The sequence below is a fragment of the Phasianus colchicus genome, chromosome 7, assembly GCF_987193195.1.
Source record: "Phasianus colchicus chromosome 7, bPhaCol1.hap1.1, whole genome shotgun sequence".
In the NCBI taxonomy this organism is placed as follows: domain Eukaryota; kingdom Metazoa; phylum Chordata; class Aves; order Galliformes; family Phasianidae; genus Phasianus; species Phasianus colchicus.
The window spans coordinates 9045222-9070542 of record NC_143442.1 but is presented as its reverse complement, the minus strand read 5'-3'; the positions used below and the strand labels follow the sequence as shown (position 1 = coordinate 9070542).

The following is a 25321-nucleotide window of genomic DNA, read 5'->3' as shown; positions in this document are numbered from 1 at the left end:
CTTTCATCTGACTAATGCTGGGTTTACATGCATGCATGCTTATTTAATGTAAAGATGACAAGACAGCAATCCACCCTGACATCAAGACAGCAGGGAAAGTCTCACTAGAATTCAAACAAGTGACTTCATTTTTCCATCCAGCTCAGTGAAACAAAGGAAAGGAAACAAGCTATCCATTGCAGAACATATTGCCACAACTAGATACATCCTTTCAGCTCTTTGGAGAGAGAGGACCTGCTGCAGCCAGCCTTTCAACGCTGGCAACAATGCCTAAATATCACGTGTACGCCCTGAAGTGTGACTTGTAATCCCAATCTGCCCTTCTAATTGTGATGTACCAATGAGTTAGACTGATGTTCTATAAAAGTTAGTTACTGGTCTGTTAAAGCAGTGAAAAGGAAATCACCCTAGAGATCTGATGCACACACAGCTCTGAGAAAAGGGCACTGTTAGTAGGACCCCAGTGATTAATCCTCTCAAGTACTTCAAAAGGACAATCAATTACCATCCTATTCCACAACACAGCTCCCATCAAAAATGAAATGCCTGTTAAGCACAGTAAAAAGGCAGTACCTTGCTTCTCATTATAGGAATTGCAATTTCCTATTTGCGCCTTTTTCTTAAATTATATTTTTCCACTGTCAGCTCATACAGAATCTTGATGCATGACATAATTATTCTTATCATTAAAAAGAACTTTGTTCTTTAGAGATTGAAGAAATAGCAAAACAAACAAACAAACAAAAGTGTGCTGGGAAGCATGCACAATTCATACTAAAAGCTCTGGAAAACAAAATACTATATATCTGACAGAAAACTGAGCTTTGGGTTCCTTCCTAGCAAAGACATCCTGCAAGTGTAATGTGCCTGCTGAGAGAAAAAGACATTTTGTTCCTCTTTAAAACACCTTGTAGACAGGATCATCAGTGGGGAGAGCAAATTACAAACACAAATGTCAACCCTGATGTGTCATATATGGGACTCTTTCCCCAGCGCCTCCAAAACCTGTACAAAGGCAATGCTCTCCTCACCATCTCCTGCCCCCGCTCCAGAGCTGGGCTCTCAGTCAGAACTGCTCTTATTCCAGAATACATACACCATTTCTCTCAACTAAACAAGAAATGCTGCCTTATAAGTATATATTGTACTATTTGTCACGACACACATGGGAAATACTTACAGCTCTGACTCTCAGAAGGTGTGATATGACAGACTGCAGTTCATCGCTATAGTGTTTTAGTTCAGTAAATCTCCTGGGAGCAGGAAACAGATAGTACATCATTAGCCATCAAGAAAGTAAGCTTTCAATAAACGCAAGACAGAGCCACAACGCTACACCGGCAAGATTGTATTAAAGCTTGGATTGTGTTGAAGTGAAATTAGCTGAAGACTCCTAAAGAAGTGGTAGCAGAGTTCAGTTCCCCTAAAGCAAACAACCCCAACGCTTGTTTTGATATGCAAATGCTGTCGGTTCAGATCAATTTAACAGATAACATTTTATGAGATAAGTAGTTAACTGAAATCACTGCTATTAATTTTTTTCATGGGATTTATAAAAGCAAGCGTTACTGAATAGGAAAGCTTAAAATAACTGTAAAGCCAAAATCAGCTGAAGCATACTGTTTAATAAAAATACATTCGTATTTGTGACCTGACAAAAGAACTTCTCTTTCCAGCTGCTATCTAGCCAGTGTTGAGTACAGCATTTCAGAAGCTCGGGGAAGCATTCACAATGTTCCACCATTATCACAATGCTTTCAAGGCTCAGCTGTGTGGATCTGTAATAGCTGTGCATGAAACCCTACTGAGAACTGGACCTGCTTGTGGCTATAAGCAAGTTAGCACAGCTTAACCAGTCAGGTAAGTCACTGAGTGCTCATGTGCACACTGCCAGCCTGCTACTGCTGAGAAGCATTTTTATCAGCCACCCCAATTAATCCCTGGTTTTAGTTTCAGTTGATACAAGTTAGGTCATCGTAATTAGAAGCCGAGTCAATTATCACAGCTTCCCTAGGCACTGGTAACCAATTAAACCACAGCAGCAGACACTTCCACATCCATAAACCCTCCCTGTTACACTCAAATCTAACTCACAACTTACTCTGGAAACAGGCAGCACACAAGAACCTATTTCATTTAGGTAGAAAGCCAGAAATAGCTTTACCTAGCTTACTAAGTACAGTGATCTGAAAATTAGCAAATTAGTAACACGGAAGAACGCAACTAGAACTAAAGAATGAGAGACTGAAGTTAGCCTTCCAAGTTGATGGTTAAACATTGAAAAAAACCCTAATCCCCTCCTCACGCATACAGCCAGGTTTTGTACATCAGAATAGTTTGTGGCTAAGAGGCTTTACTGAAATGAGTCACATCACTTGGTTTGGGTGACCAAGAACAAAATTCCAAGGTTTTTCATTTAACACTTCTTCCCCTGCCAGGAAGTCCTCACCTGAAAAACTCTCCTCCCTATACTCAGGAAGTAGAACTTTTATTACCATTTCTAGTATTTCTGATCTCCAAGGAGCATCTTTTATAAGACTGTGACACACACAGGGTTAAAGTACATAAAAAGATTTAAAAGCCAGCAGAGAAACTGTATGGGAAAAATAAATAGTCATTGATCTGCACAGTGGGGTTTTGAGAGCAATCTTTTCAGTTTACACTTTATAAAATATGCACCAGGGCAGCATGTCAGACAGCTGCAGACACAAACAGTGAAGATATTTGAAATAATTGAACTAAGAACAAAAGATTAAAAAGCATGCCTTCAGCTCAGGAAGATTCCCTTTCCCACTCCAGAAATTTATAATGAAAGGTGTTATTTACTCTGTTTTGTGGCAAGAAAGCTTTTAGGAATGCTGTACTCCCTGAAGGCAAGAATCAGGAACCCAGAACAACTTCCAGCATCCTGGACTCCAGCAGCAATGTATCATCCCCCATACCAATACCTCCTCCATATAAAAAAAAAAAAAAAAAAAATCACCTTTGAATCAAGTTGCCTTATTGTCTCTGAACAGCATAAACCAAAGTGAAACTGGATTTTGCACAATGTTTCCTATAGACTGAGTCTTAAGAATGCCAATTCTCAGAAAAAAGCGTTTCTAAGAGATTGATGGTGTTGTAGATCAAATATTTATTTTTCAAGAATTTGCTCAAGCACTACTTAATATTTATGTAAAAAAGTAATTATAGTAACACCTAACTTCCAAACTGAGTTGGAGATGCATATACAGACATATTTACTTCCCAGTGTATTGTAACAAAAGAAGCTGTGAACCAAGATGTGATTTTGGCACTCAGCTACTGAAACAAGTCTAGCTCTCTCCCCTTGGTTTTACTGGTTCTGCAACACTAGCAACAATCCACATATTCAAGAACTAAGCAACCAAATAGAGTTCCAGATACAAATGATGAACTGAGCAGTCCACAATTCTGTAAGTGAAATTATCAAGTTTCTCCACATACAGATGTTATGGTAATGGCACAGAAGAATATTTCATTTATGGTAGGTGGCATTTCAATACAAGTTATTTACTTTGGGCATTTTACTCAGCTGTAGTTCTCCAAATCAGTAAGGACAGTACTACAAGGACAGTACCATTTGCCTGCTTTGTGATGGAGAGCAGTTGTTGTGTTTTGGTGCTTTTCTGTTGGTTTTGGTTTTTAATTCTGCCTTCAGAAACAACATAGAGTTTTCTAAAAACATCTTTCACCAGAAGAAAGCTACTATTTTGATTCAAAGTACTAAAGTAGAACAAAGTATAGAAGAAGAGGACGGGTATGAATTCAAAAGAGGTCTGTAGGAGACAGAAAGCAAATTTACCTCTGACAACCAGAATGCCTAAGTTTTATTGCTATATAATTCCGTCAGAAAAGATATTAATTGCTTCACACAGGAAGAGCTTTAAGTCCCATTCTGCATTTGACTTCCAAGAGCAGCATCACTTCAGCTGTTTAAAGTTCATCACATTGCTTTAAGCTAAGGGTGCAGTTCCACAGCACCACAGGATAATCTGAATTGGCAGTTGCAGCAGTTTTTCAACTGGACCCTCGCTGGTTCAGGCAGCTGGACACATGCAGAACACCTACACTCCACACAGCATGTCATCAGTTATAGCAAGGTGAGCTTGCTGAACCCTCTTCGCCACCCACTCAAACAAGCATCAAAGGTAATGTAAAAGGGTAAGGAGTCAGACTGCAGGCAGCTCAGGCATTACTATGCTAGACAAAGCAAGGCACTGTGCCTCCTCAAGCCACACATGCTATAGTCAGGGAGAGCCTTTTAATAAACAAATACAGGATACGCTCATTGGTTATTATACAACTTGTAAAATAGCTTGCCATTGTAACTAAGTGTTTAATTTGGAAGTTGCGTAGGTGGCAGAACACAATAGAAAGCAGGTGCTGTATCTCTTAAGCACTGTGAAGTCAGATATTCAGGGATTGTTTTTGTTACAATTCCTTCCTCCTATTTTCCTTGTATTAACTCTTCTCATGCTTTTTACCAACCCATATTTCAACAACAGCTTTGCTTTCTGAAACACTGCCTTGAAAGATATCAGTAAATGTCTCATCTCAGTATTAACCAGTCTTTCTCACCTATGGGTAGATTACTGGCAAAGTTTTCCCATCACATAAGAAGGGAAAGCAAACTCCTGCTGCTCACAAACAAAAAAGATACAGGACTCAAGTGTGGGGACAACTTCAGCTGTTATTGCCATGACGTTGTTCATAAATGTTCATACGCATTAAATACTCGCTAAAATACTTGCTGCCACAGGAGGCTACAAAAATAAATACTACCAGCAAACTCCAAAAAAGAGGGCCTGGACCAACTCACAGAAATCTGCCAACGGATACCAAGAAGTTCAGAAAGGTATGTACCTTTTAACACCCTTGATACAATCCCCACGGGTGCTGGAGAAGCAAAAAGGACAACAGAAAGCAGTCAGGCACATGCCCTGTCCCTAAAGAGCACATGTTATCGCCACTGCTGGACAGCAGATCAATCCATAAGGGCTCTGCAGGTCTGTCTAACACTTATAAATGGAAATCAGCAAAATCTCTTGATCCTATTGTTGCATACTAATGTTTCTAACTATTACAGACTTGTAATGTTTCAGACTATTACAGTAGACACTCATATCTCCTCGCACCACCAAGGGTTTGATCATCCTTCCACTATTCGTCCTTATCTGTCTGACCAGTCTTTTGATCCATCAGATTGCTTTCAGTGCCTGTCTCCAAATATCCCAAATTGCAGCAGACCTGAACTGACCTCAAGACCTCCACAAACACCTGTGAAATCTGGCAGTTTGGAGACAACTATGAACTACAGTACCAGCATGCACGCATCTAGAATTGTACACTAGCAGACTTTTGGAAACATCTACTATCAATCTGTACTCTGTTCGTGTTTGGAAAGATTTCATTGCAAGCAAAAATATTAAGAAGTTATTTCTCTGGTCTGGCGCTGAGTGTTTTTATTTTATTTTACCTTCCCAACTTTTAATCTAGCTAAAAGGAAGGACTCATTTTCCATAAAGCGATGGCATTTTCCTGCTTCTAGCAACAGGATGTATCAAATCTGTTCATATTGCCTCCTTTTTGAGCTTCTGTTCAGAACTAAGGTGCAGAAAGATCATTTTTCTTTTCTGAATTTATTCTAAGGAGATAGAATAGTCTGTCAGCTGAAGTTACAGTTGTAACTGAAAAGGGGAAAGGGAGGGAGGAAGGATGTGGAATCTTACTTGTCTGGGTTTTTCACTCTGAATGTTGCATTAAGAGCTTTTAATCTGGAATCTGCCTGAAAAAGGGGAAAAAAAGCTTTGTTAATTTAATGCAATTAAATTCCAGTGACAAAAACCTCAGCCTTCTGGCAGCACCATTAGAAAAAAAACTCTTGCCTTCCTGGCATATTTAAATCTTCAGACACTGAACAAATTGACACTAGCTGCCCTACATGTCAGATCTTTTAATAAGAAGTAGAAAACCAAGATATTTGTGTGAACTTGGGTGCAAACAGTCCACTAGCATTAAGCTTGTATAATCCTAAATCCCACAAAAATAGTTCTTTCTTAAAACGCTACACAAATCACAGAGTTAAGATACACAACCCTACATTCTTTTTAGATGAAGCAATTAGGTAACGTAAGACCATATGGACAAACTATTTTATATTTTTCAAACCAAATAAAACCAGGGTAGAGTGACCTCTGTACACTCTTTATTGCTAGGAACAGATCCCCAGTGAAATCAAAGGCATACATGGTGTTCTCTTATTTTATGAGTTGCACTAGAGAAAATATGTAATTTGTATATCAGAGTAGAGCTATTTTTAATGTAGTGTTCTTTTCCATAACATAACATATATAATTCTCCACAGAGGAAAGTTCATACCTAATTAAAAAGGTAATTAGCTATCTTAATTTCTGTGTTGTTGTTTTACTAGTGACAGCAGCAGTAGCAGCAAATTTCTCTAAGAAGGTGGGTGGATTGTTTTTTTTCTGCTTGCTTGTTTTATTTGTTTGGCTGTCTGGTTGTTTTTAAGTTTAACTGAATTTTAAAAAACTGTGCAATGGGAATTCACTCTGAAATAAAAGATACCAATGCAGATGTGACATCCCAGCCTCATCCACAGAGGTCCCAGATCACAACTTTTCAGGCGTTCCACGTGCAGCTTACACAAGGTTCATTTATACTGCATGAAAATCATAGGATAAGTAGAAGGGCTGAAGTTTGCTTCTGATCACAACATCCTTCTTTCTACTGAAAGACCAATAAGGAATATATCTTGTGAGGTGTTCAAGATTTCCTGTAAAGCACTTCTACCTGGTGCTGCAACCAGCTAGTTTAGTTATATAAGTTTATTTTCTATAAAGTACTTCAGCAATACTTATTACTGTTAGTAAATGACACAGCAATATTCTGTGCACTGGTTTCACCAAAGCAGATTTTAAAGAGCTGTTTTGAACTGTACAGAGAATGGAACATGGCATTCTCCCAGACCAAGAAGGGAAGTCTTCCCTTTATGGCCCTTTCACAGTAAGGTCTGCTGAAGAGACATGCCCTGCTCAAGACAGTTCTACCTCCCACTGCACACAGTCTGAGCAGAAAATATCTGCATTTAAACATCAGTGCAAGTTCCTTTCATCTGGAACCACCTCCATGTTTGGAAGACACTTAGGAAAGAACCAAGTTTAGGAAAAAACAACTAGGGTGAGAGTTACAGATGGAAAACTTCTGCACCACCACAGTCCTGCATCAGAACAGCAGTTTGCTAACTTTAGCTGTCTGTCTTTCCACAAGCAACACAAAGTCATCCACAAACTTAAATGTAAATGAATGAAACCTGTAAGAGTGATTGACACTGGAATAAAACAAGTTCATTGTCAATGCCAACCAGGACCCCTCTACTAATACATTGCAAAGGGAAGGCAGTCGTGGCACTGAGAAGCACAAAGAACACAGAATGCTGCAGTAACTCCAGCTCCTAACCCAGCCTTGTATTTATTTAGAGGACTCCAAGGGCTTGTATGGCCTTGCACTTTTACTGATCTACTCCCACAGGTCATTATACACCTCAGTCAGGTTTCAGGTAGTTCAGATTCACCCGTGTGTCATTCTCACAAATCCTTTTGCAGTTCAAAAGCCACTCAGTTACTCTGTTGTTAATTAAAGCCATCCCCTGTAGGTAGCTGTTGCACGAACATTGTGTTTATGTTCAAATGGCAAGCACCAAAGCCATCTGGGCTTGTTGGGACAGCATATACAGTGGGTTTACTCTTGAAAACAATCATCTCCCTACATTACAGTTGCATGGCAAGTTTCTGCATTTTGCTACAGCCATGAAATGCTCTGAAGGAAGAGTGCAGTAAGTATAAAAGCACTGTCAGGAAGGAACCAAGACCTTGCCAGCACACAACATTCTAGGTTGGATTATTTCCTTCTTGCCATTAACAGCATAGTAACTCCCACACGCCACTCATGAGCATTTGCACCACTGTTATGTAGTTAGAAAAACATCTGTCCAGTCTTAGACTTGACTTAAGATCAATATGCACAAGCATTTTGGAGGTAATTCTCCACCAAATGAAGTACAATCAAAGAGGTTTCAGACAGTGTATTCCTACTGCAATGCCATAAGCTTGTAAGTAAACTAAAGAGTGGGGTGAAATAATAATTGCCACTGCTTTCTCATTCCTAAAAGATTTAAGTAACAAATCCCCTGAAGAACAAAATTAAGTGCTGGGGGTTGGGAAGGGGGAAAAGGCATGATTAAATGATACAGTTGGCAGAATAAACAAAGCCTCCAACGTCAACACTGAACTATAACATGCTCAACTACACTGCATTAATGCCTAATTTAAAGTCAAGTTGGCCTGGTTCAAACCCTTCGGGACAAATGCACATCCTGCTTTAATGCATCAGCAGCAGAGACAGCAGAAGTGCCAGAACCAGTGGTCTAGTCCTGCACATACAGCGAGCCATTTTTACACACATCTGTCCTCTAGCATAATGCTAAATAATCAGACAACAAGAGCTTTATTTACACTTCAATGTTGAATAAAGAAAAGCTTTTCCCCAGAATTCTGCAAGGAAAGAATTGTAAAGGAAAAACTACATACAAAATCCAAACCAGCAGGAAAATGGGACTCAGCTCATCTTTCATTAGATTTACAATGTGTTTTCAAGCATGCAAGTATTCTCAGCACTGCAGCAAGTTTTCTTTCCCTTCCTCCCAGAGTGTGCACTCCTGAACATATACTGTCAGTACAAACTTTCTGAACTTGTTTGAAAAACTTGAACTTGTAGCTGAAATAAAGGTCTATGGACAAGGAAAACAGAGTTATTGCATTATGAATACCAGCACAACACAAGCCCTACCATGAAAGGAGAAAGTTATTGTCACAAAGTACCAGTAAACAAAGTTCCTTGGGCACTGAGGTTAAGTGCACCAGTCATTTTCTTCAGCTCTAATTATTCAGAAAAATAGAGCTGTGATTTCATGACTTGATCACATTACAGTGAACAAAAGCTCAGTATTTGCCCCCACGTGGTAACTTTTCCAAGCTGAGCCCAGCAATCTGTTAGATTCTCACAGATTCACATCCTGGCCAGCAACAACTCACTGATATCAATGTGGATATAGCACTACTATAAGACGTGTTTCTGTTAAAACAGATAAGGTGCACCAAATTCACCTGTCTTAGTCCTTTTTAGCACAAAGTCCTACAATTCAGACTCCTCTGCTTGTATCAACATACAAAAGCACTACAATGATCTCAAGTTCATTAGCTGTAAAGCTTGTAAGGATGACAGCTCCCGCCACTAGCAAAATTACAAGGCTGAGCATTGATCATCAGTAAGTTTTAAACTTCTTACAGAACCTGACAACTGAAGACTTACCCATTACATGCTATGAACATGTCTTTTTTCTTGTAGTTACGAGTAAGCAATTAAGAAATGCCTTTAACTCATTTTAACATCAAAGACTTTCACAGCTGGTTGAAAACGTGCATGCTGAAGTGTGTGTAGCCTAGTCCCAAGATAGACATTTATAATAATTACCTTTAACTGAAATCCAGTCTCATTCACCATTTCTTTCCATCCACCTTCCTAAAAACACAGAAAAAGAAGGTACTGTTACAGTGAATTAAGAGTGCCACTGCTTCCTCGAATCTCTGTACCATAATTATATCAGAGCTGAAAGAAGAGTTCTCAGTAAGCTTGAGTCCCGCCTCAGCCACCCTTTCCACCTAATTTCAAGAATTTGAGTTAATAACATAGCATTATGTTCTGCTTACATGCTAAGCTCTGCTCCAAAACCTTAAGGCAGAGCACATACCAAGAACATACAGGCAATGACTGACGTCATCTGTTCACCATGTACACACAGTCCTCTTGTTCACATTTAATGGCTGTTCCATCACCAATTCCATATTGCTATCCATTCAGGTTCATTTGCACATTAAGCTGTGCTAGTGCAGACACACCTACTCAGGCTGCTATTTGGGAATCTCTGATCAAAACACAGAACAAAGACACTCATAAATTTTAAAACTGCAGAATGCAGTGTTTTGGCTAACAACCAGATTACAATTGTTGGGATTACAGAGGAGTGGATCACAGTTCAAACTGAAAGCTAAAGAAACTTCCAAAAAGCAAATTGGAAGCTAGTACTCTCTCTGCTGGCAGCCATACAAGATGCTATTTCAGGTTTACTTCTAGGAAAGCTTTCCCAACCAACACACGTTAACTTGCCAGTATGATGCTCTAAAGGGGTGGGAATTCTCTCTTAGGAGCCTCCTAACTAGACTGGAATAAAGTCATAAAGTGCATTAGAAAGCCAACTGTACAACTGCAACAGGCCGTTAAGATGCTTTTAGACATACAAGCCTTTTCCACCTGAAGCGTATTCATGTTGTCTATCCTTCCCCTAAACAGTGAACAAGCTCAAGATCAATGGAAGGAAAGAGAAAGAAAGGATATTATCTTAAAGAAATAATCATTAGAAATACATATTTAGGAAGCACATCATTTTACTATACCTGTGTCAAAAATGAATAAAAGATTTTGTCTTGGCAAAGCACAGGATGTGAAGCCACACGTAACAAGAAGTTTTCCAAGCCAATTCTTCTTCTTTCCACAAAGTCTGGATCCATATTATCTGCTGATAGTTTATGCCAAACAAAGTCAGCCTATTTAAAAAGAAGAGTGTTAATGGCAAACAAATAAGAAACAATATGAAGCAAGCTGCAGTCACACCTTCCTTACCCTTTTTTCTGGCAAAGGTGGAACAACAATATGTGGGTAAGTAACTAACAAATAATTCCTCAATAATTCAAATTCACTGTAACGCCGCCACAGGGAGTCCACTGGGGAGCACTGTCCCTCATTCTGGGACTCAACAGCTCTGAAAAATAAAACAGTTTGAACATTAGTAAGCTACCATCAGCTCAGTTGTAGTGATGATCTTAAGAACAGTTGCTCAGTAAAGATTAAGATTAGATTGTGGACAAGTTTAGCACTAATTTCATGTCTACACACTTCATTTAAAAGAAAATAATTCTGCTATCTGCCTGATAGCATTCAACTTCTGCACGTGCCAGGAACATGGGAGAAGTCAATGAATTTTCATCACACCACAAGCAAACAGGTAGGTCACAGTCTAGTTATGTAAGTGGCTTAGTTCACATCACTATAGAATTAGATATATTTGTCTTGGAACAGTTGCTAGGCTTCAAGCCAACGCCATTTCATGAGCAGCTGAAGGAAACAAAGTATTACAAGAAAGAATTCACTATTTGTTGGAAGTGTCTTCACGTATAAAGACAAAAGTTTTATCAGTGAAATAGTCAGAAGAGTTAAAAAGTATAATTTAGAGATAAAAAAAAGTTTAAGGTTTTTTTTCTGTTTTGACAAATGTAACAAATTTCAAGTCATACCCAATCTTTTGTTTGGAATAGTAACTTTCCATAAGTAAAGACTAAGGATGTATAGTCTAATAAACTAGGTCAGGATAAGGTGAGCAGGTACAAAAATTGATGCATCTGAACATTTTGTTGAACACTTAAAGCCAACAACATCTAGCAAGGGATTAAAGGATTGTATGTTACTATAAAAGGAAAAATGGAATCTTATAGGATTGAAAAGTAACATAAAAACATTTTTAAAAGTCTTCATACAAGACATTTAAAGTAACACAAATTCTTTGCAATATCATAAAATAAGCATCAGGACGATAACACTTCTTGGCAGTTAGCATATGCCAGAATAAACAGAGAGACTTCAGACACGGCTCTTAACAGAAACCAGTGATGTCTGTGTCTACCTTAGCTCTTACATTAAGTGACTACTTAACGTACAAGCCCTGGCAGAAACCTACATGGAACAATATTAACTCTGCTATGAGATTATCACAGATTATACGAAGCTGGGAGGGACTCTGCAAGTCTGTAGTCCAACTCTTGCTAAGAACAGGTTGCTTGGAATCACTTCCAGTTGGGTTTGAGCATCTCCAAGTGCAGTGACTCTACAGCCACACTAGCAGCCCATTCCGATGCTCAAACGCCCTTAAAGAAATTTTTTCTTAGGTTTAAATAGAATTTCCTGCATTTGAATTTGTGGCCAGAGCTTCTCATTCACCCTATGCAGTTCTTAAACTCATAAGAACTTCATGGAGTAATACTTTAAATATATCTAAAGAGTACACATCCTATTTGATACTTAACTGTGTTTATCTCAGGTAACTGAAGCTGTAGGAAGAAGATAGATGAGGAGAAAGAATAAGAACAAGGATGCATTCATTAAAAAAAAAACAAAACCACAATTCAACACAAGCTGCTACAGATGAATACTGTTTGAGACTAACTTCAAAAAACAGCCAGCACACTGCTGACAGGCACCAAGTCACACTGCAAACATCCTACAGCACATCTGTAGGAAGAACTTCTACACTACTACAGAGTGTTTTCACCTTAAGTTGTAACTGCAAGCACAGTGCTTTGGAGAGCCTAGGCTTAGCACTGGGCTGACAGGCTGTGCAGCACTCCTCCCTACTGGAACACTGCACAGGTTAAGTATTTCCAAAATTTTCTGGCTTACTGTGAAGTGGGTATTTAGCAACTGTACTGTCCCTGAGCTGGAGGCAGATCTTAACAGAAAGGGAATTAAGCTACCATGCCTCAGATTAGTTGCTTGGCTGCAAGCTGAAGGCACAAACCTGACATTCCTAGAGAAGAAACTACCAGTAGGATCTGGTAAATAATTTGACCATTCAAGACACATAAAAGTACTCAAGAATCAGGGATCCCTCTCACTTCTGCAGCTATCACACAGTTGCTCCAGCTTGCAAAACAGGTTTCAAGCGTGCTACTTCTGCATGGATTATCTCTGATGCTTAAGCAAGGCTGCCCCCCATCATAGGACTGATTACGTGGATGCTAAGAACACACTGTACAAACTAACATGAAAAAAATAAGACTGTAGGCCAGGACAACAGGATTCATTCTCACTGGCAGACAGAGGTGCTGCTCTCTTCAGCCTAAAAAACCCAAACAACTCCGAAGTTGAAGCAAGTCTAATCTAACATTTGTCACTTTCTCACTTATCTTGTGAGTCCCTGCAGCATCAAGGAGGTCAGCTCAGAGAAGAGCAAAATGGAAGTTACTTTTCTTGAAAGTATCTGGTACAGACACTACTACATCATTCTCAAATACACTTTTTTAGAAATGTAATTTCTAAAGACATTAAAAAGAACTACCCAGATCTTTATTAGTGCACATTTGCAATTGGCCTCAATATAGCTCTCTCATTTCAAATACAAGTGCAATATAAATAAGAAGCATAAAGTTCAGTAACTTGTTTTCCGTAACTGACCTCTTTTAACTCATCCAACTCTGCCTCACCAGTCCTCCTCAATCGTTTTTGCCAAGCCAGCTTCACAACCTTAAAGCTGTATTTTTCTTAAAACTTCCCATTCCTGCACTTGAATCATATTACCACTAAATTTTAACATAAGTGTGGAAAAAAACCTAGAACAATGCTCTGCTTCAAATAAGAGAAAACAAATGGAAATCAAGAAGAATCTATTCATAAATTTGAAAGCAACTTCATATATTAAGGTGTGTTTGATAACAAGCACGTGCTCTACATCTACAACGTGGATTACATGTTAGAAGAGAACACACCCACATTGCAGGTTTCCATCCTGCAAATAACATCTGTAGGACCATCAAGTATTTTAATAGTGCAGCATCCATTTATCATTTGCAGTGGCTAAGGTCAATACACCATTAGTAAATTGTCACTGTAAGAGAACATGGCCTTCTGACAAGATAATGTTCCAGCGCAAATACTGTCTTTAATGTTTCATGACTGTTTTGCATAGAATTATGAACTAGAAGCCACAAGGACAGGCCATTTTGAGCCTCAACTGTGCCTTCAGAGTGCCTGCTGTATCAGCTTCGTACCTGCCAGAATTAACAAGACAACATCAGCCAAACCCTGGAACCCTGCTCCAGAAAGGAAGGGGAAATCCACAAAGGTACTCGTTACACTTAACACCTTCATTACCATCTAATTTTTTAGACCACGTTATGAACTCTCCCATTAAGCACAAGTACTGCACACCAGTTTCAATTAAGATTATAATCACTTGTTGACATTCTGTCAAACTTCTCAATTTGTTTTGGTTGTAAAAACATAATGTAATACTTGTACGGTCTGCAGGCAGGAAAACCATATGTTTCCTCTCTAAGTACAATTTTAACAATGCACGTTATTCATTGAATGAGCCTGCAGAAAAAAAAAAAGATAAAATTGAAACCTCCAGCTTCTACACTCATAACTGATGTTATCACAAACAATTAGAAAACTATATTACTCCAGAAGCCACGTTCATTTGCCTTAATTCAAAGTGCCGATGTGAAAACTTCAGTCCACCTAATTAACCTCTTCCCATTTAAAAGTAATTATCTGAAGTGAGCCATTAAACAATTCTTCATGTAATAAAAAGAGGAATGGCTGCAAAATATTAGAGAAGGGAACATATTGGTGTATTTCTTTATGAAGCTAATCACCTCTCCAACTGCAGAGGCAGCACATTTGCTTTCAGCCCCCAGTCTCCCCATGTCCCAGGAGCAGCACCTGCACTCTCCTGCAGCAGACAAGGGACAAGGTTCACCCTCTACGTACAGGAACATCAGTTAAGAAGGTTGGGAAGCTTCATCCATTGGCTATCCATAAACAGTCTACATATTTAAGCCTCTCAAAAAACAGAAAAATGATCACTATAGATTAGCTCCATACTCTGTAGGTTGCCTCAAGTTACCAAGCAAGCTGTAAGACAGAGAGGCAGTTCTCCTGTCAGAAGGCATCACCTCACTGTGAATATCATCAGCTAAACAGCACACTGTATTCAACTAAAATACAAATCTACTAGCAGGTTAATGATTCATTATATCAACTGAGTAAAAATCAGCTGGATGGTCAGTTTTCAGCTCTCCCATCTTTCTCCATCTAATGACTCTTCCCTCCTTAAAGCTCATGCTGAATTGAGATTCTCTCCTGCTTTTCCTGACACACTCTTTGAAGGTACCAGCAACTCTCCATGACTGACAAGGACTGAAAAAGATCTGTATTTTTGCCGTTATATCAGGAGCCATTATACCCCTTTGGGCATTTGTTCCATGCTCCCCCCAGGAAACACATACTGGGCTCTCAGTCTCACCCAACACAGAACAGGAGATTTTGAGAAAGGAACTCAAAGAAAGCGCCACAGAGGATAAATCCTTGAAATCCTACGGTGCAGCATTGACAGCACTGAACCCTGACCTAGCTGGCTACAGATTTCCAAGTCTGTTCTTCCCACAGAGCAGTTTTTGTGTAGTCAGTACTGGGTTGCAAGAAGTTGTGCTCCTTTTTCCTTAAAAAAAAAAAAAAAAAGTTACACTCATTACTGGGACCATGAGGACGAGGTTAGAGATCCAAATGCCAGCAGGAACGGAAGCAGAGTTAGCTTAATGGAAGTGCTCTGGTACTACAGTAAAGATTGTTTACTTTAAAGGATAACAGGAAAGAAAGGCATCCCCATACAGACTATAACTAAAATGAACTGCAGTTCAACATAGAGCATTTAGAGGTGCTCTGTATCCTAGTTAAATCTCAAGAAAAAAAAAAAAGTAGAAGACCAGGAGTCAAATTCTGAGTTTTATACCATCTCTGTTCTTGTGGTTACAAGAAGAAACTGGTATGAGACACAGATGCCTGAATTTCCAATATGCAAGCAATTGTGAATATGTGAGGTTCTGGATACTTGCCTCTTTCCTTATAGGAAGCAACTGACATGCTGAGCACCCACACTGCAACAAAGAGCATTTAGTTACAAATTCTTATCACTAAGTTGTGTATTCTCCTTAATGCCATCTTGCACAGAGGTAGAAGTGTTCATCTGTTCTCCCAAGGAGAGCGTAAGAACTGAGTTATTTTTAAGTAACAGTGCAGTTTAACAGAAGCTGTGAGAGAAACTGACTTCAAGACTAATTGAACGGAAATAGCTCACCACAAAAATCCACCAAGCTAATGCAGAAAGGTGTAAACCAACACTGAAGGAGATGCTTTCAGGAAGCATGACCCCTGGAATTGGCTGAGGTTCTGCGGTCTGCAGCAGGGAAGTTTGTTTTGTCTCATTAGGAAACAAAAAAAAAGAAAATCTATACAGAGTTGTAACGGCAAAAAAAAAAAAAAAAGGCAAATGAAAGTGTGAGAATACCAATAAATCTTCTCACTTTGAAAAGAAAAATAAAGCAACATCATTACCTACATTCTGTAAAAAGTTTTATCAGAGCTAGTGAAACTAACGTGTTAAAAGTTTAGGTACTCAGCTCCTGTTCTATAATAAATGTATGGTGACTGTAATTGCATCCACCTTGTGCCTCTTATTCAGCAAGCTGCACACAGCTCTTCAATTCAAACTGAAATTAAATCCTAGATAGCAGTACCAGCGGAACCCCAGTTCACATAAATGTAATGCAACTATTATTAAGTGGTCTTCCTTTTATATTACTATAAACTGAGTTTTATTCCTTGGCTACAAAATATCCTATTACCCACAGACAAATTGCTGTGAAGCCCACCTACAGCTACAGGCTCAGCAGGAAGCACAGTTAATAGCCAGCAATTATATTTATGCAAGAAATTTTGCCTTCTCAGCAAAAGGAATAGAGAACCTATTTTATTAGAGATGTGACAAACCCACATTTTCAATAGTTATGCGACAAACATGTAATTGGTCTTGGTATTTGCTGACCACAGAATGAAATAAATCTTAATGAAAGAAGGCAATCTGAGCAACAAAACAGTTTTGCTACTAAGAAAGAACCACTGGGAAAAGACTGGTGGGGGTGAGCTTAATGTAGGGATGATTGAGAAAGGAGATGCAGTCAGCATATTCTAGGGCTGCACAAAGATGCCCCCAAAGTATCCTCCACATCACAGCTAGAAACCAGTGATGCCAATTTTCCTTTCATTAAGAAACAACACTGAAGGAAAAACAGAATTACTACGTGAGAAGATATGATTTGCAATATCAATACACTGTGGAAGTATTTTTAAAACATCTCAGCAGCTCTCAAAGAGCTGCGATATTTGAAAAATAAACCTTCCTTCTAATTTAGATTTTATTCATAAAATTAAGAAAAATATAGTAAATACACCTCTGCAGATCTGCTTCACAGTCTGACTGGCATGTCACTTCACCAGTTAAACAAATGAAGCTGACTTTTAACCAGCAACTGGAGGACTCATGTTAGTGCTGCATTTTGCATAGCCTGAAGAGTTCAAAACTGTAACTGCTTTGTTTCAGAGGGTTTTATCAGTACAGCTCATCGCTCCAGAGGCAAGGCCCAAGGGTTAGAACTGTTAACGTGGAGAAGCTAGAGACAAAACTCCTAATAAAGTCTGATTTTGAAATCCTTGCTTCAGCTGAGTAACACGACCCCACATAACAGGAGTCATCTGTGACTGGGAAGTAGCCCTAAGTAAGACATTTTAAAGCTTTGTTTGCTACTGAGTACTTAAAATTGAGAGCTGCACTTGGGATACCAACTGTGTTAAACATACCTATATTACTAATCTTACTTAATAGGAGAAGATTAAAAGCAGTGAGTTCTGCAGTGAAAGTTCAAGCTAACACAAAGGAAGGAAACAGTTAATTAACCCTTACCCTAGAACACTTACCAGGAGTTCTGCTCGATCCGAACACACTTCAAACACGAGTGGAGCCATAAATTTTGACCACATGACCTAAGTCAAGAGACTCCTTTATTTCCCTGTGATCCCAGACAAGTCCAACCATTACTTCAGACCACAAAGCATAACCTCTCTCACACGCAAGCTGAACATACAACACTATATATACTCATACAAATTTATCCAGGCCATACAGTCGTTGACACCATGTTAAAGCAATATCTTTCAAGCACACATCTTTCCATCTATCTTCAAATGAAGAATTACAGTGCACAGTTAGGCAAGACCAGCATTAATACTGAACTGGAGATCAGATGCCAAGTTTTTTCAGGAAAAGATCCTCCAGAGTATGTTGTTATCACTTAACAAATCATAAACCAACTAAATCCTCTCAGCAACTGTTCCTGAATATTTTCACGGGGGAGGGAGGGGAAGCCTGTTTGAAATGGCACATCTGAGCCTACTGAGAGCAAGTTCTCATCACCCACCTTGTCTCAATGAGGTAAGCAGTATATGTTTCTTGCATGTTCATGGCATTTCTTCCAGTCCGTTTCTCTGCTTCTGAAACGGTGATTTCCATTTTCTTTGCTAAGCAGTCTTCCATCTTTTCAGAGGAGGGAAATAAAGATTCATGTAACATTCGCCACACAAAGCAAAGGCTGCTGACCCTACCTCCCCTTTGATCATTACCACCATAGGATAAATCTTTTAGCAGCCTTTCATTCTATATCCGTTTGCAAATCTGGCACATAACATGAAAAGACAGAACCTGCTTTCAGGGGGGGGAAAAAAAAAGTCAACAAGCAGACAGCTTCAGAGACCAGAAGTTATCAAAAGCTGGGAAGAGAACAAACATTTCCCCTGCATGTAACAGCTTAATTCCAGAGAAAGAAAAAAGAAGATAAAAGAAGAAAAAAGAAAACAAAAACAAAAACAACTAACAGTATCAACAGTGCCCCACACTTCCTAACAAATCAGTTCCCTACTACCAGCACATCCCTCCTCCAAACACCTGGGGCACAGCAATACTCCCCTCTTACAGGAAGAAGAGCACACAGTAAGGTTTCAGTGTTTTGCTTTTAAATCTCTACGAGGAGGATCTTCTCCCACAGTCAGGCAGAAACCAGTAGGACCACAGAAACCCCCCGGAAAGGCTGAGCTCCAGGGACCTCTCACTGAATGCAGAGATTTATTTGAGAAACTCCGAGCGTGTGTGTGTGTGCGTGTGGAGGGAGGGGGGCAACCTGATAAGTAAAAATATTAATTACAGCGATCAGCATCCGGCACTACGGCCGCGGGCAGACAGCGCGCAGCCCTCGAACACCAGCCGGGGAGGAGGGGACCATACGTTCCCGGAGCCGACAGTGCCGGGCCGGCAGAGCAGAGCCGCTCCCGGCCGCAGCCCATTCCCGCAGCGCAGGGCTCTCGGACGCCCCCCGGCCCTCGCCGAGCCCCGCGCCCCTCCCCGCTGCAGCGGCGCCGCGTCCGGGCGGCGCGGCTCACGAAAGCCCGGTGCTCGGCCCCGCGGATAGGCCGCGCCCAGGCCGGCGGCCCAGCGGCGGTGGGACGGGCCGCCCCGCCAACCCCCGCACCTCACCGTGGCTGCCGGCTGCTCCGGGAGCGGGAGGTCTCCGGCGGGCACGGCGCCGTCCTCCTCCGGGCGGCTCTCGCTCGCTTCGGCCTCGGCGCTCTCCATGGCGATAAGGGGCTCGGCTCCTCGCTGCGCGCAGGCGCTGAGGCCGCTCCGGCAGGCACAGCGGGCCCGGCCGCAAGGCACGGGGCGTGGGGCGCCTCGCGGCCCGGCCCGCTCCGGGCACGGCGGTGTGTCCGGGTGGTGGTGGCTTCCTGCTCTCAACTCTTCGCTAAAATCACCTCCGGAGCGGCCGGCCGGCCGGGCACCGCGTCCCAGAGGGGTTTCTGATCCACCCCTCTTGTTTCCGCGCTCTTCCATTGCCTCTTTGCTTTACGGAGTCTCCTTCACTGGCTACTGACTTTCCCACAAGATGCCTGTTAACATTTGGCAGCTCACTGTTTTCTTTTTAAAGCTCGCCAGCCCGCTGTTTCTCCACTCTTGCTCCTTTATGTCACTTCTTTACGAGCACCGAAGGACTGTTGTGCTGTGCTCTGTGCACACCTGTACCCCATGTTCTACCCTGTAGTGGGAGATTGTTGGTTCCCTTCTCCCTCCCCGTTGAAGCCTCATCAGTCAAGAGATAACTGAGTGGTTACAGTCCCCACAGTTCATCTCTTGGGAATCTTCCGCTGTTATTTAATAAAAGTTTCAGCTACCTCCTTTCTTCTCATTCAGCAGGAGCAAACACTTTCTCTGCCTTTCTACCCTTCTGGAGGGATGTTCAGCAGCTCTGGTGCCAAGATTCTGCCAACCATCAGTGTGAAAATGTTCCTGGTGCAAATATATGCATGTTGTGTTGTGTGCAATGGACCCACACCTCTGTTATTGCAGCCCTTGAGTTTACTGCCTCACAAAGCTGCAGTGCCACACAGTCGTTATCCAGCTACTGCATCAAACAAAAAAGTTCCCCCAGTTGTGTCTTTCTCAAACTTAGCTTAAAGCCAGCTTAGGGAACAGAAGAGCTGATGGTACAGGTTTCATTCCTTTGCTTTCTTCTGCTTTGAGTAGGAAATATTTTTTTAGTAATAACTGGAGCTGAATTTGCATACATTTTTCAACCCCAAATTAATCTTTCTCTTTCAACAACAATTAAAATAAATCGCAAAGTCCCCTTTGAAGACCCCACAAATGAATATTTGGCGTCTGGTTTCTATTCTGTTGTCTTCAATGTTTATTCAACGTTTTCCTCAGATTGTTTGAACTGATACCTCAGTCCCTCCTTTCCCACCCCTCCACCACTGGGACTGGATGGAGTTTCCCAAGCTTCCCAAAGAACAAAAGTTTTTTACAAATATGTGAACTATGATCTGTCCTTTCGATTGATTGATTTAGGATTTGTTTTCTAAACCCGAAGTCCAGTTTAGATGTAAGAGCGTGATTGTACATTGTAAGACAGAGTCTGTTTTCCATTAGGGTATGGTCTTTTTATGTTTACTCAAGATGTACATTAAGATACATACCTTGTATCAATTACACTCACATTTGCAGGATGTGCATACTGAAATTTTTCAGATCCCTATCAGCAATGTAATGGAAATATTTATGTGAAGCTCATACAGGACATCATCCTTCGTGTTAAATATTTTTATTATAGAAACAATGTTATCAATAAAGTGCAGTAATATTTTGCAGTTGTAACATCCACTCATTTCAAAAACTATTTTCAGCTTTGAATTTTTTTATTATTCCTAAAAAGTAGAGTCATGGCATAGTACAGATGTGGAGATAAATGAATACAGTGTATGTTGGAGAGGGATAATGACAGAAGAGGCTAAACCGAGATGACAAACATGGACAGCCCTCACAGATAATACAGCCTGGGAGCATTAGAGGGAAGTATGAGGAACCCTTTTGATGAACTATTGTGCAACGAGAAGCTTTGATAAGCACCAAAGGCACCACAGCCACACAGAGTGCTCCTCCTGAGCCACATTTCCCCCCAGCACTGTCTGCAAAGCAGGCTGTCTTCTCTTACAGGTAAACCAAGGCAGTGTGAAAGGTCTCTTCATCCAGGCGATTGACACACCTGCAAATATGACTCAGCAGTCAAGAACATCTGTCTCCAGATCTAACCAGCAGATCACACAACTTTTTCTATGAACTAATCAGAAGGCTGAGTGTTAGTCAGATTTTATAAGCGTCCAAGCTGGGAATAAATATTTTCACTGTTGTAGCGTGGCAGGGCACTCAAACCTTTGCTTTGGGCAGTGTTTCCCCCTAGCTTGACACAGCTACATGTGCTGTCAGGCTCTCTCTCGACCCCCTCCTCTCAGAAGATGAGTATGACTTCCTGCAGGTTACTCTAAGCATGACACTGTCCCATGAGGCAACACATCCTTTGTTTATCAACCATAAGAAGGCAAGCTTGGCTTCCTACCTTCAAGCTCCTTCAGCCTCTGAAGCTTGCACCGGAGAGACAGATTTTCTCAAAAACAATCTTTTCCAATCAAAGCGCCACTGACTTCCTTAACAAAGAGGAAGGAATATCTCAGGTTCACCAAACACACTTGCTCTTTTGTCCAAGTTTTGCCTTTTCTAAGCAATGGCACCACACAGGGAGATGCAGACTGCCTCACTGACCTCCTCTCAGCTGTTTCTTACTCACAGCATGGTCCCTGGCAAACAGAGAGCCTACCTCTTTCTAGCTTCTAAGTCTATTATTTTTAATCCTGCTCTCACTCTGAATAAACTGCTTTTTGACTGAACAAAGCTAAGCAACTAAGTTCCTGATGCTTTCAGTAAGGTTATGTGTGTTAAGTATTGCTCTACCTTTTCTACTTTGTTCTGTTTTGTTCTAGGAACTAACACACCTTTGGCAAAAACTATACATCATATTCATGGGAAATCATTCAGATAATCTCTGCTTTGTCACAATACTAATTTTTAATAACTTCATTTAGACTTTCTCATCCCTTCAACTTCTTTGAAGTGTTTACAATTAAATGATAACAGAAACAACAGCCATCAATTTGTTACTGAGAATTTAAACAAAAACAACTAGAAGAGTGAGTATGCTTTGCATCTGTCTCCCAGTGCCTGTGGCGTTTCCATAACCTCAAGTTCTGTTCTCCAGGCTGAACAGTACCAGCTTTCCCATCTTGCTCTCGAATGGGGAGGTGTTCCATCACTTATCTAAAGCCTCAGGACTCAGTTTATGCATCACTACTGATAACTACAATTATCAACAGTTTAAAAAAGGACTAAGCAAATGCAACAGATATTAGTCCAGTCACATAAATGCAAGCAATTGGGTGGGTCAAGGGAAGACCTGCTGATGCAGAAGAAAACCCAGCATCTTTGTTGTAGTCAGACATTAAAACCAATGCTCTGCTATATTCTCTGGGTCCCAGCAGGCATGGAGAGAAGCTCAGTTTTTTTGGCTCTATCTTGCAATAGCACTGTCCAATGCAATATACATCTGCATCGTGGATTATGGCTATGCGGTTCCTTCTTCCCTTTCTCACCCTTCACATTCCTTGTCAAATTAATATCTTTGGCCCTGGGAATAAGAAGTTTGACTCACCTGGTTCTAGCAAAGTCCATCTTGGTGGTGCCCTGCACAGGGGTGTTTAGTGCCTGTGCTGGGAGCTTCAAACCCACTGATGGGTTGCAGACTCCTGCCACCCGCAGTGGAAACTCAGACTGTATTGTTTCAGGTGGCCAAAATTTTGTTTTAATTTTCTGGTAAATATCTTCCAGCTCCTAAATGAGAACTTAAGGAAAACTACTCCCAAGTTGCAACTTAAAAATCACCCTGCAGAAACCTTATGTTCCTTAGCTTAAAATCAACCTTCAGTAAGTCTTGAGTTATGAGGCTGTCCAGGTCACTAACAGAGAAGCAGGAAAATTTACACCAAAAGGCATAAACAAGTCAACAATAAAAGTAAGCATTTATCTTTTCTTGCTCTTCAGTGTCTTACTCCAAAGGTCACTGTGCTCTCTCAGTGGAGCAAAGTTCTATGATGTGAGTTTAGGAACTTCAGGCTAAATCCCAGAGTCACCATCCCTGGAGAAGTTCAAGAACCACGGAGATGTGACATAGGGGATATGGTTAGTGGGCATGGTGGGATGCATTGGGGTTGGACTTGATGATCTTAGAGGTTTTTTCCAAACTTAATGATTCTATGATTCTTTAGGCTCAAGCCACAAATATTTCCATAAGATTATTCTTCGTAAAGGAAGAAACATCTTATAGGGTTCTATTTGGCACAGCAACTGTCCGGTGTACACTGGGCACATGGAAAATTCCCTCCTGTCCATGGCTTGGGCACCTGGCTGCAGGGGAGCTGCACAGCATTCCTGCTGCCTTCCCAGGTTCTGCAGTTCAAACAATAATATCCGCCACTTCCGTCCCTTGCACTTGCACTTCCACAACGTAAGGAATGTTTTGTCTCCTTCTGGGGACATTACCTCTCTCCAAGTTTCCTGGCATGGCAATGGATCCTTCCTGAATTTAAAGAGGGCTCCCACTGATCATGAATAATCTGCAGCGTTCACAGCAAAAGTCTTACCCAGCTTCCTCATTACATGCAGAAGGGCTCACACTTGAAAATCCAGCTGGCAGCCTGAGTGGTCCATGGGCATGTTGAAATACTGCAAGAGAGCTGGCAGGTCACCAATGGAAACTGCAATTTCAATATGCTGATTAGAAAATAGTGTATTTCTCAAAGTTTACTAAACATTTGCTTGTCCTTATTCCCAAACGCCATTCACCAGCTGTTGTAACTCAGTCCAACCCATCCCTTCTATCTTAATGCTACGTAGCACGTAGGAAGACGCCCAACTTGATTTAAAGAAAAGTAGGTGATGGAAATCAGTTCAGGACCTTTCTTAGGGGTTGTGCCAATGCTCTCCTAGGAACATGAGCGTATTCCCTGGTCAGACAAGCCCTTCTGGACTCATTTTTCCAAATATCTGCTCTGCTTGCCCCAGGTGGTTTCTTCTCTTAGAGCATCCCTGTAGCTTCTGTTATCCCAGGAACAGAAGGCCATCTCTCCACAGAGCACAGGCTTGTGTCTGGGCACTCTGAAGCAAATGGGAGCAGACCAAGCAGCTCTCTGCAGAGACGTGCTTCTGTAGCCATGGCATAGGAGAGCTATCTCATCTAACTCCTTCCCTTTTTCATAAATACAGAAAAAAGGAAAAAAAATGCTGTTATTTAACTCCCTAACAACATAGCTTACATAAATAATACAGAAAACAATTGGGTGCAGTTTATCAGGAAGATTCATGCGCAGAAAGGAACAGGTGCTTCAAATCCAAGTGAGCAGAAGCTCACTGATTATGAGCCCATATACATACATGCATCACATATACATCACACACTGATTAATGAACCAGAAAACAAATGTATAAATAAGGAGACTTACTGACTTTGAATGCTAAGAAATAGCTGTATTTGGCAATTACTTTAAAAAAAAAAAAGTAGTCTTACCTTAGGGCAGGTATTCTGACTGCAAAAAAGTCTTAACAGCATAGTCTCTTTTTCTGCTCCACCCCAGTACAATGACTTGTATCTCAGCATGTTGTGAAGGATGAGGACAGAATATAGTACAAGTATGTGAGGATTTTACTCTTGCTGCTGAATGAACAATCAAGGTCAGTCAGATTTCTGCTGTATTTCACAGTTCTACTTTTGTAAATGGGGATGATATTTCTCCCGTTTTTTTTGTGTTTTTTTTTTTTTTGTTTTGTTTTTGTTTTTGTTTTTGTTTTTTTGGTAAAGCAAGTTTGAGGTCTTGGGGTGAAAGAAGCTATTTAAATGCTCTGTTATTATTCTAGGCTCTGACTCAGTAAAATGTATCAGGACACACGAGTTTGAAAACACCTACTTCAGGCTGAACTCATAGCGTTGCCATCTTTCTGTAGAAGTTGCCGTATGCTCTCCAGTTATCCCTATTAAAGATATATCCCATTGCAGTTTACTTATAGGGTAGA

General features: G+C 40.8%; 1 protein-coding gene across 1 annotated transcript in view; it reads right to left on the bottom strand.

The window, feature by feature from the left end:
* The window catches only part of SNX4 (sorting nexin 4), a 31244-nt gene extending 11721 nt beyond the window's left edge, over positions 1-19523 (bottom strand). The window contains exons 1-7 of the mRNA XM_031590667.2: positions 19349-19523; positions 18240-18355; positions 10777-10915; positions 10551-10700; positions 9571-9618; positions 5751-5806; positions 1181-1253 (exon numbers count right to left, since the gene is read on the bottom strand). Coding sequence (XP_031446527.2) covers positions 1181-1253; positions 5751-5806; positions 9571-9618; positions 10551-10700; positions 10777-10915; positions 18240-18355; positions 19349-19447 — 681 coding nt within the window. The 5' untranslated portion in view covers positions 19448-19523. The remainder of the gene's footprint in view (positions 1-1180; positions 1254-5750; positions 5807-9570; positions 9619-10550; positions 10701-10776; positions 10916-18239; positions 18356-19348) is intronic.
* Between the last annotated feature and the right edge of the window lie 5798 nt (positions 19524-25321).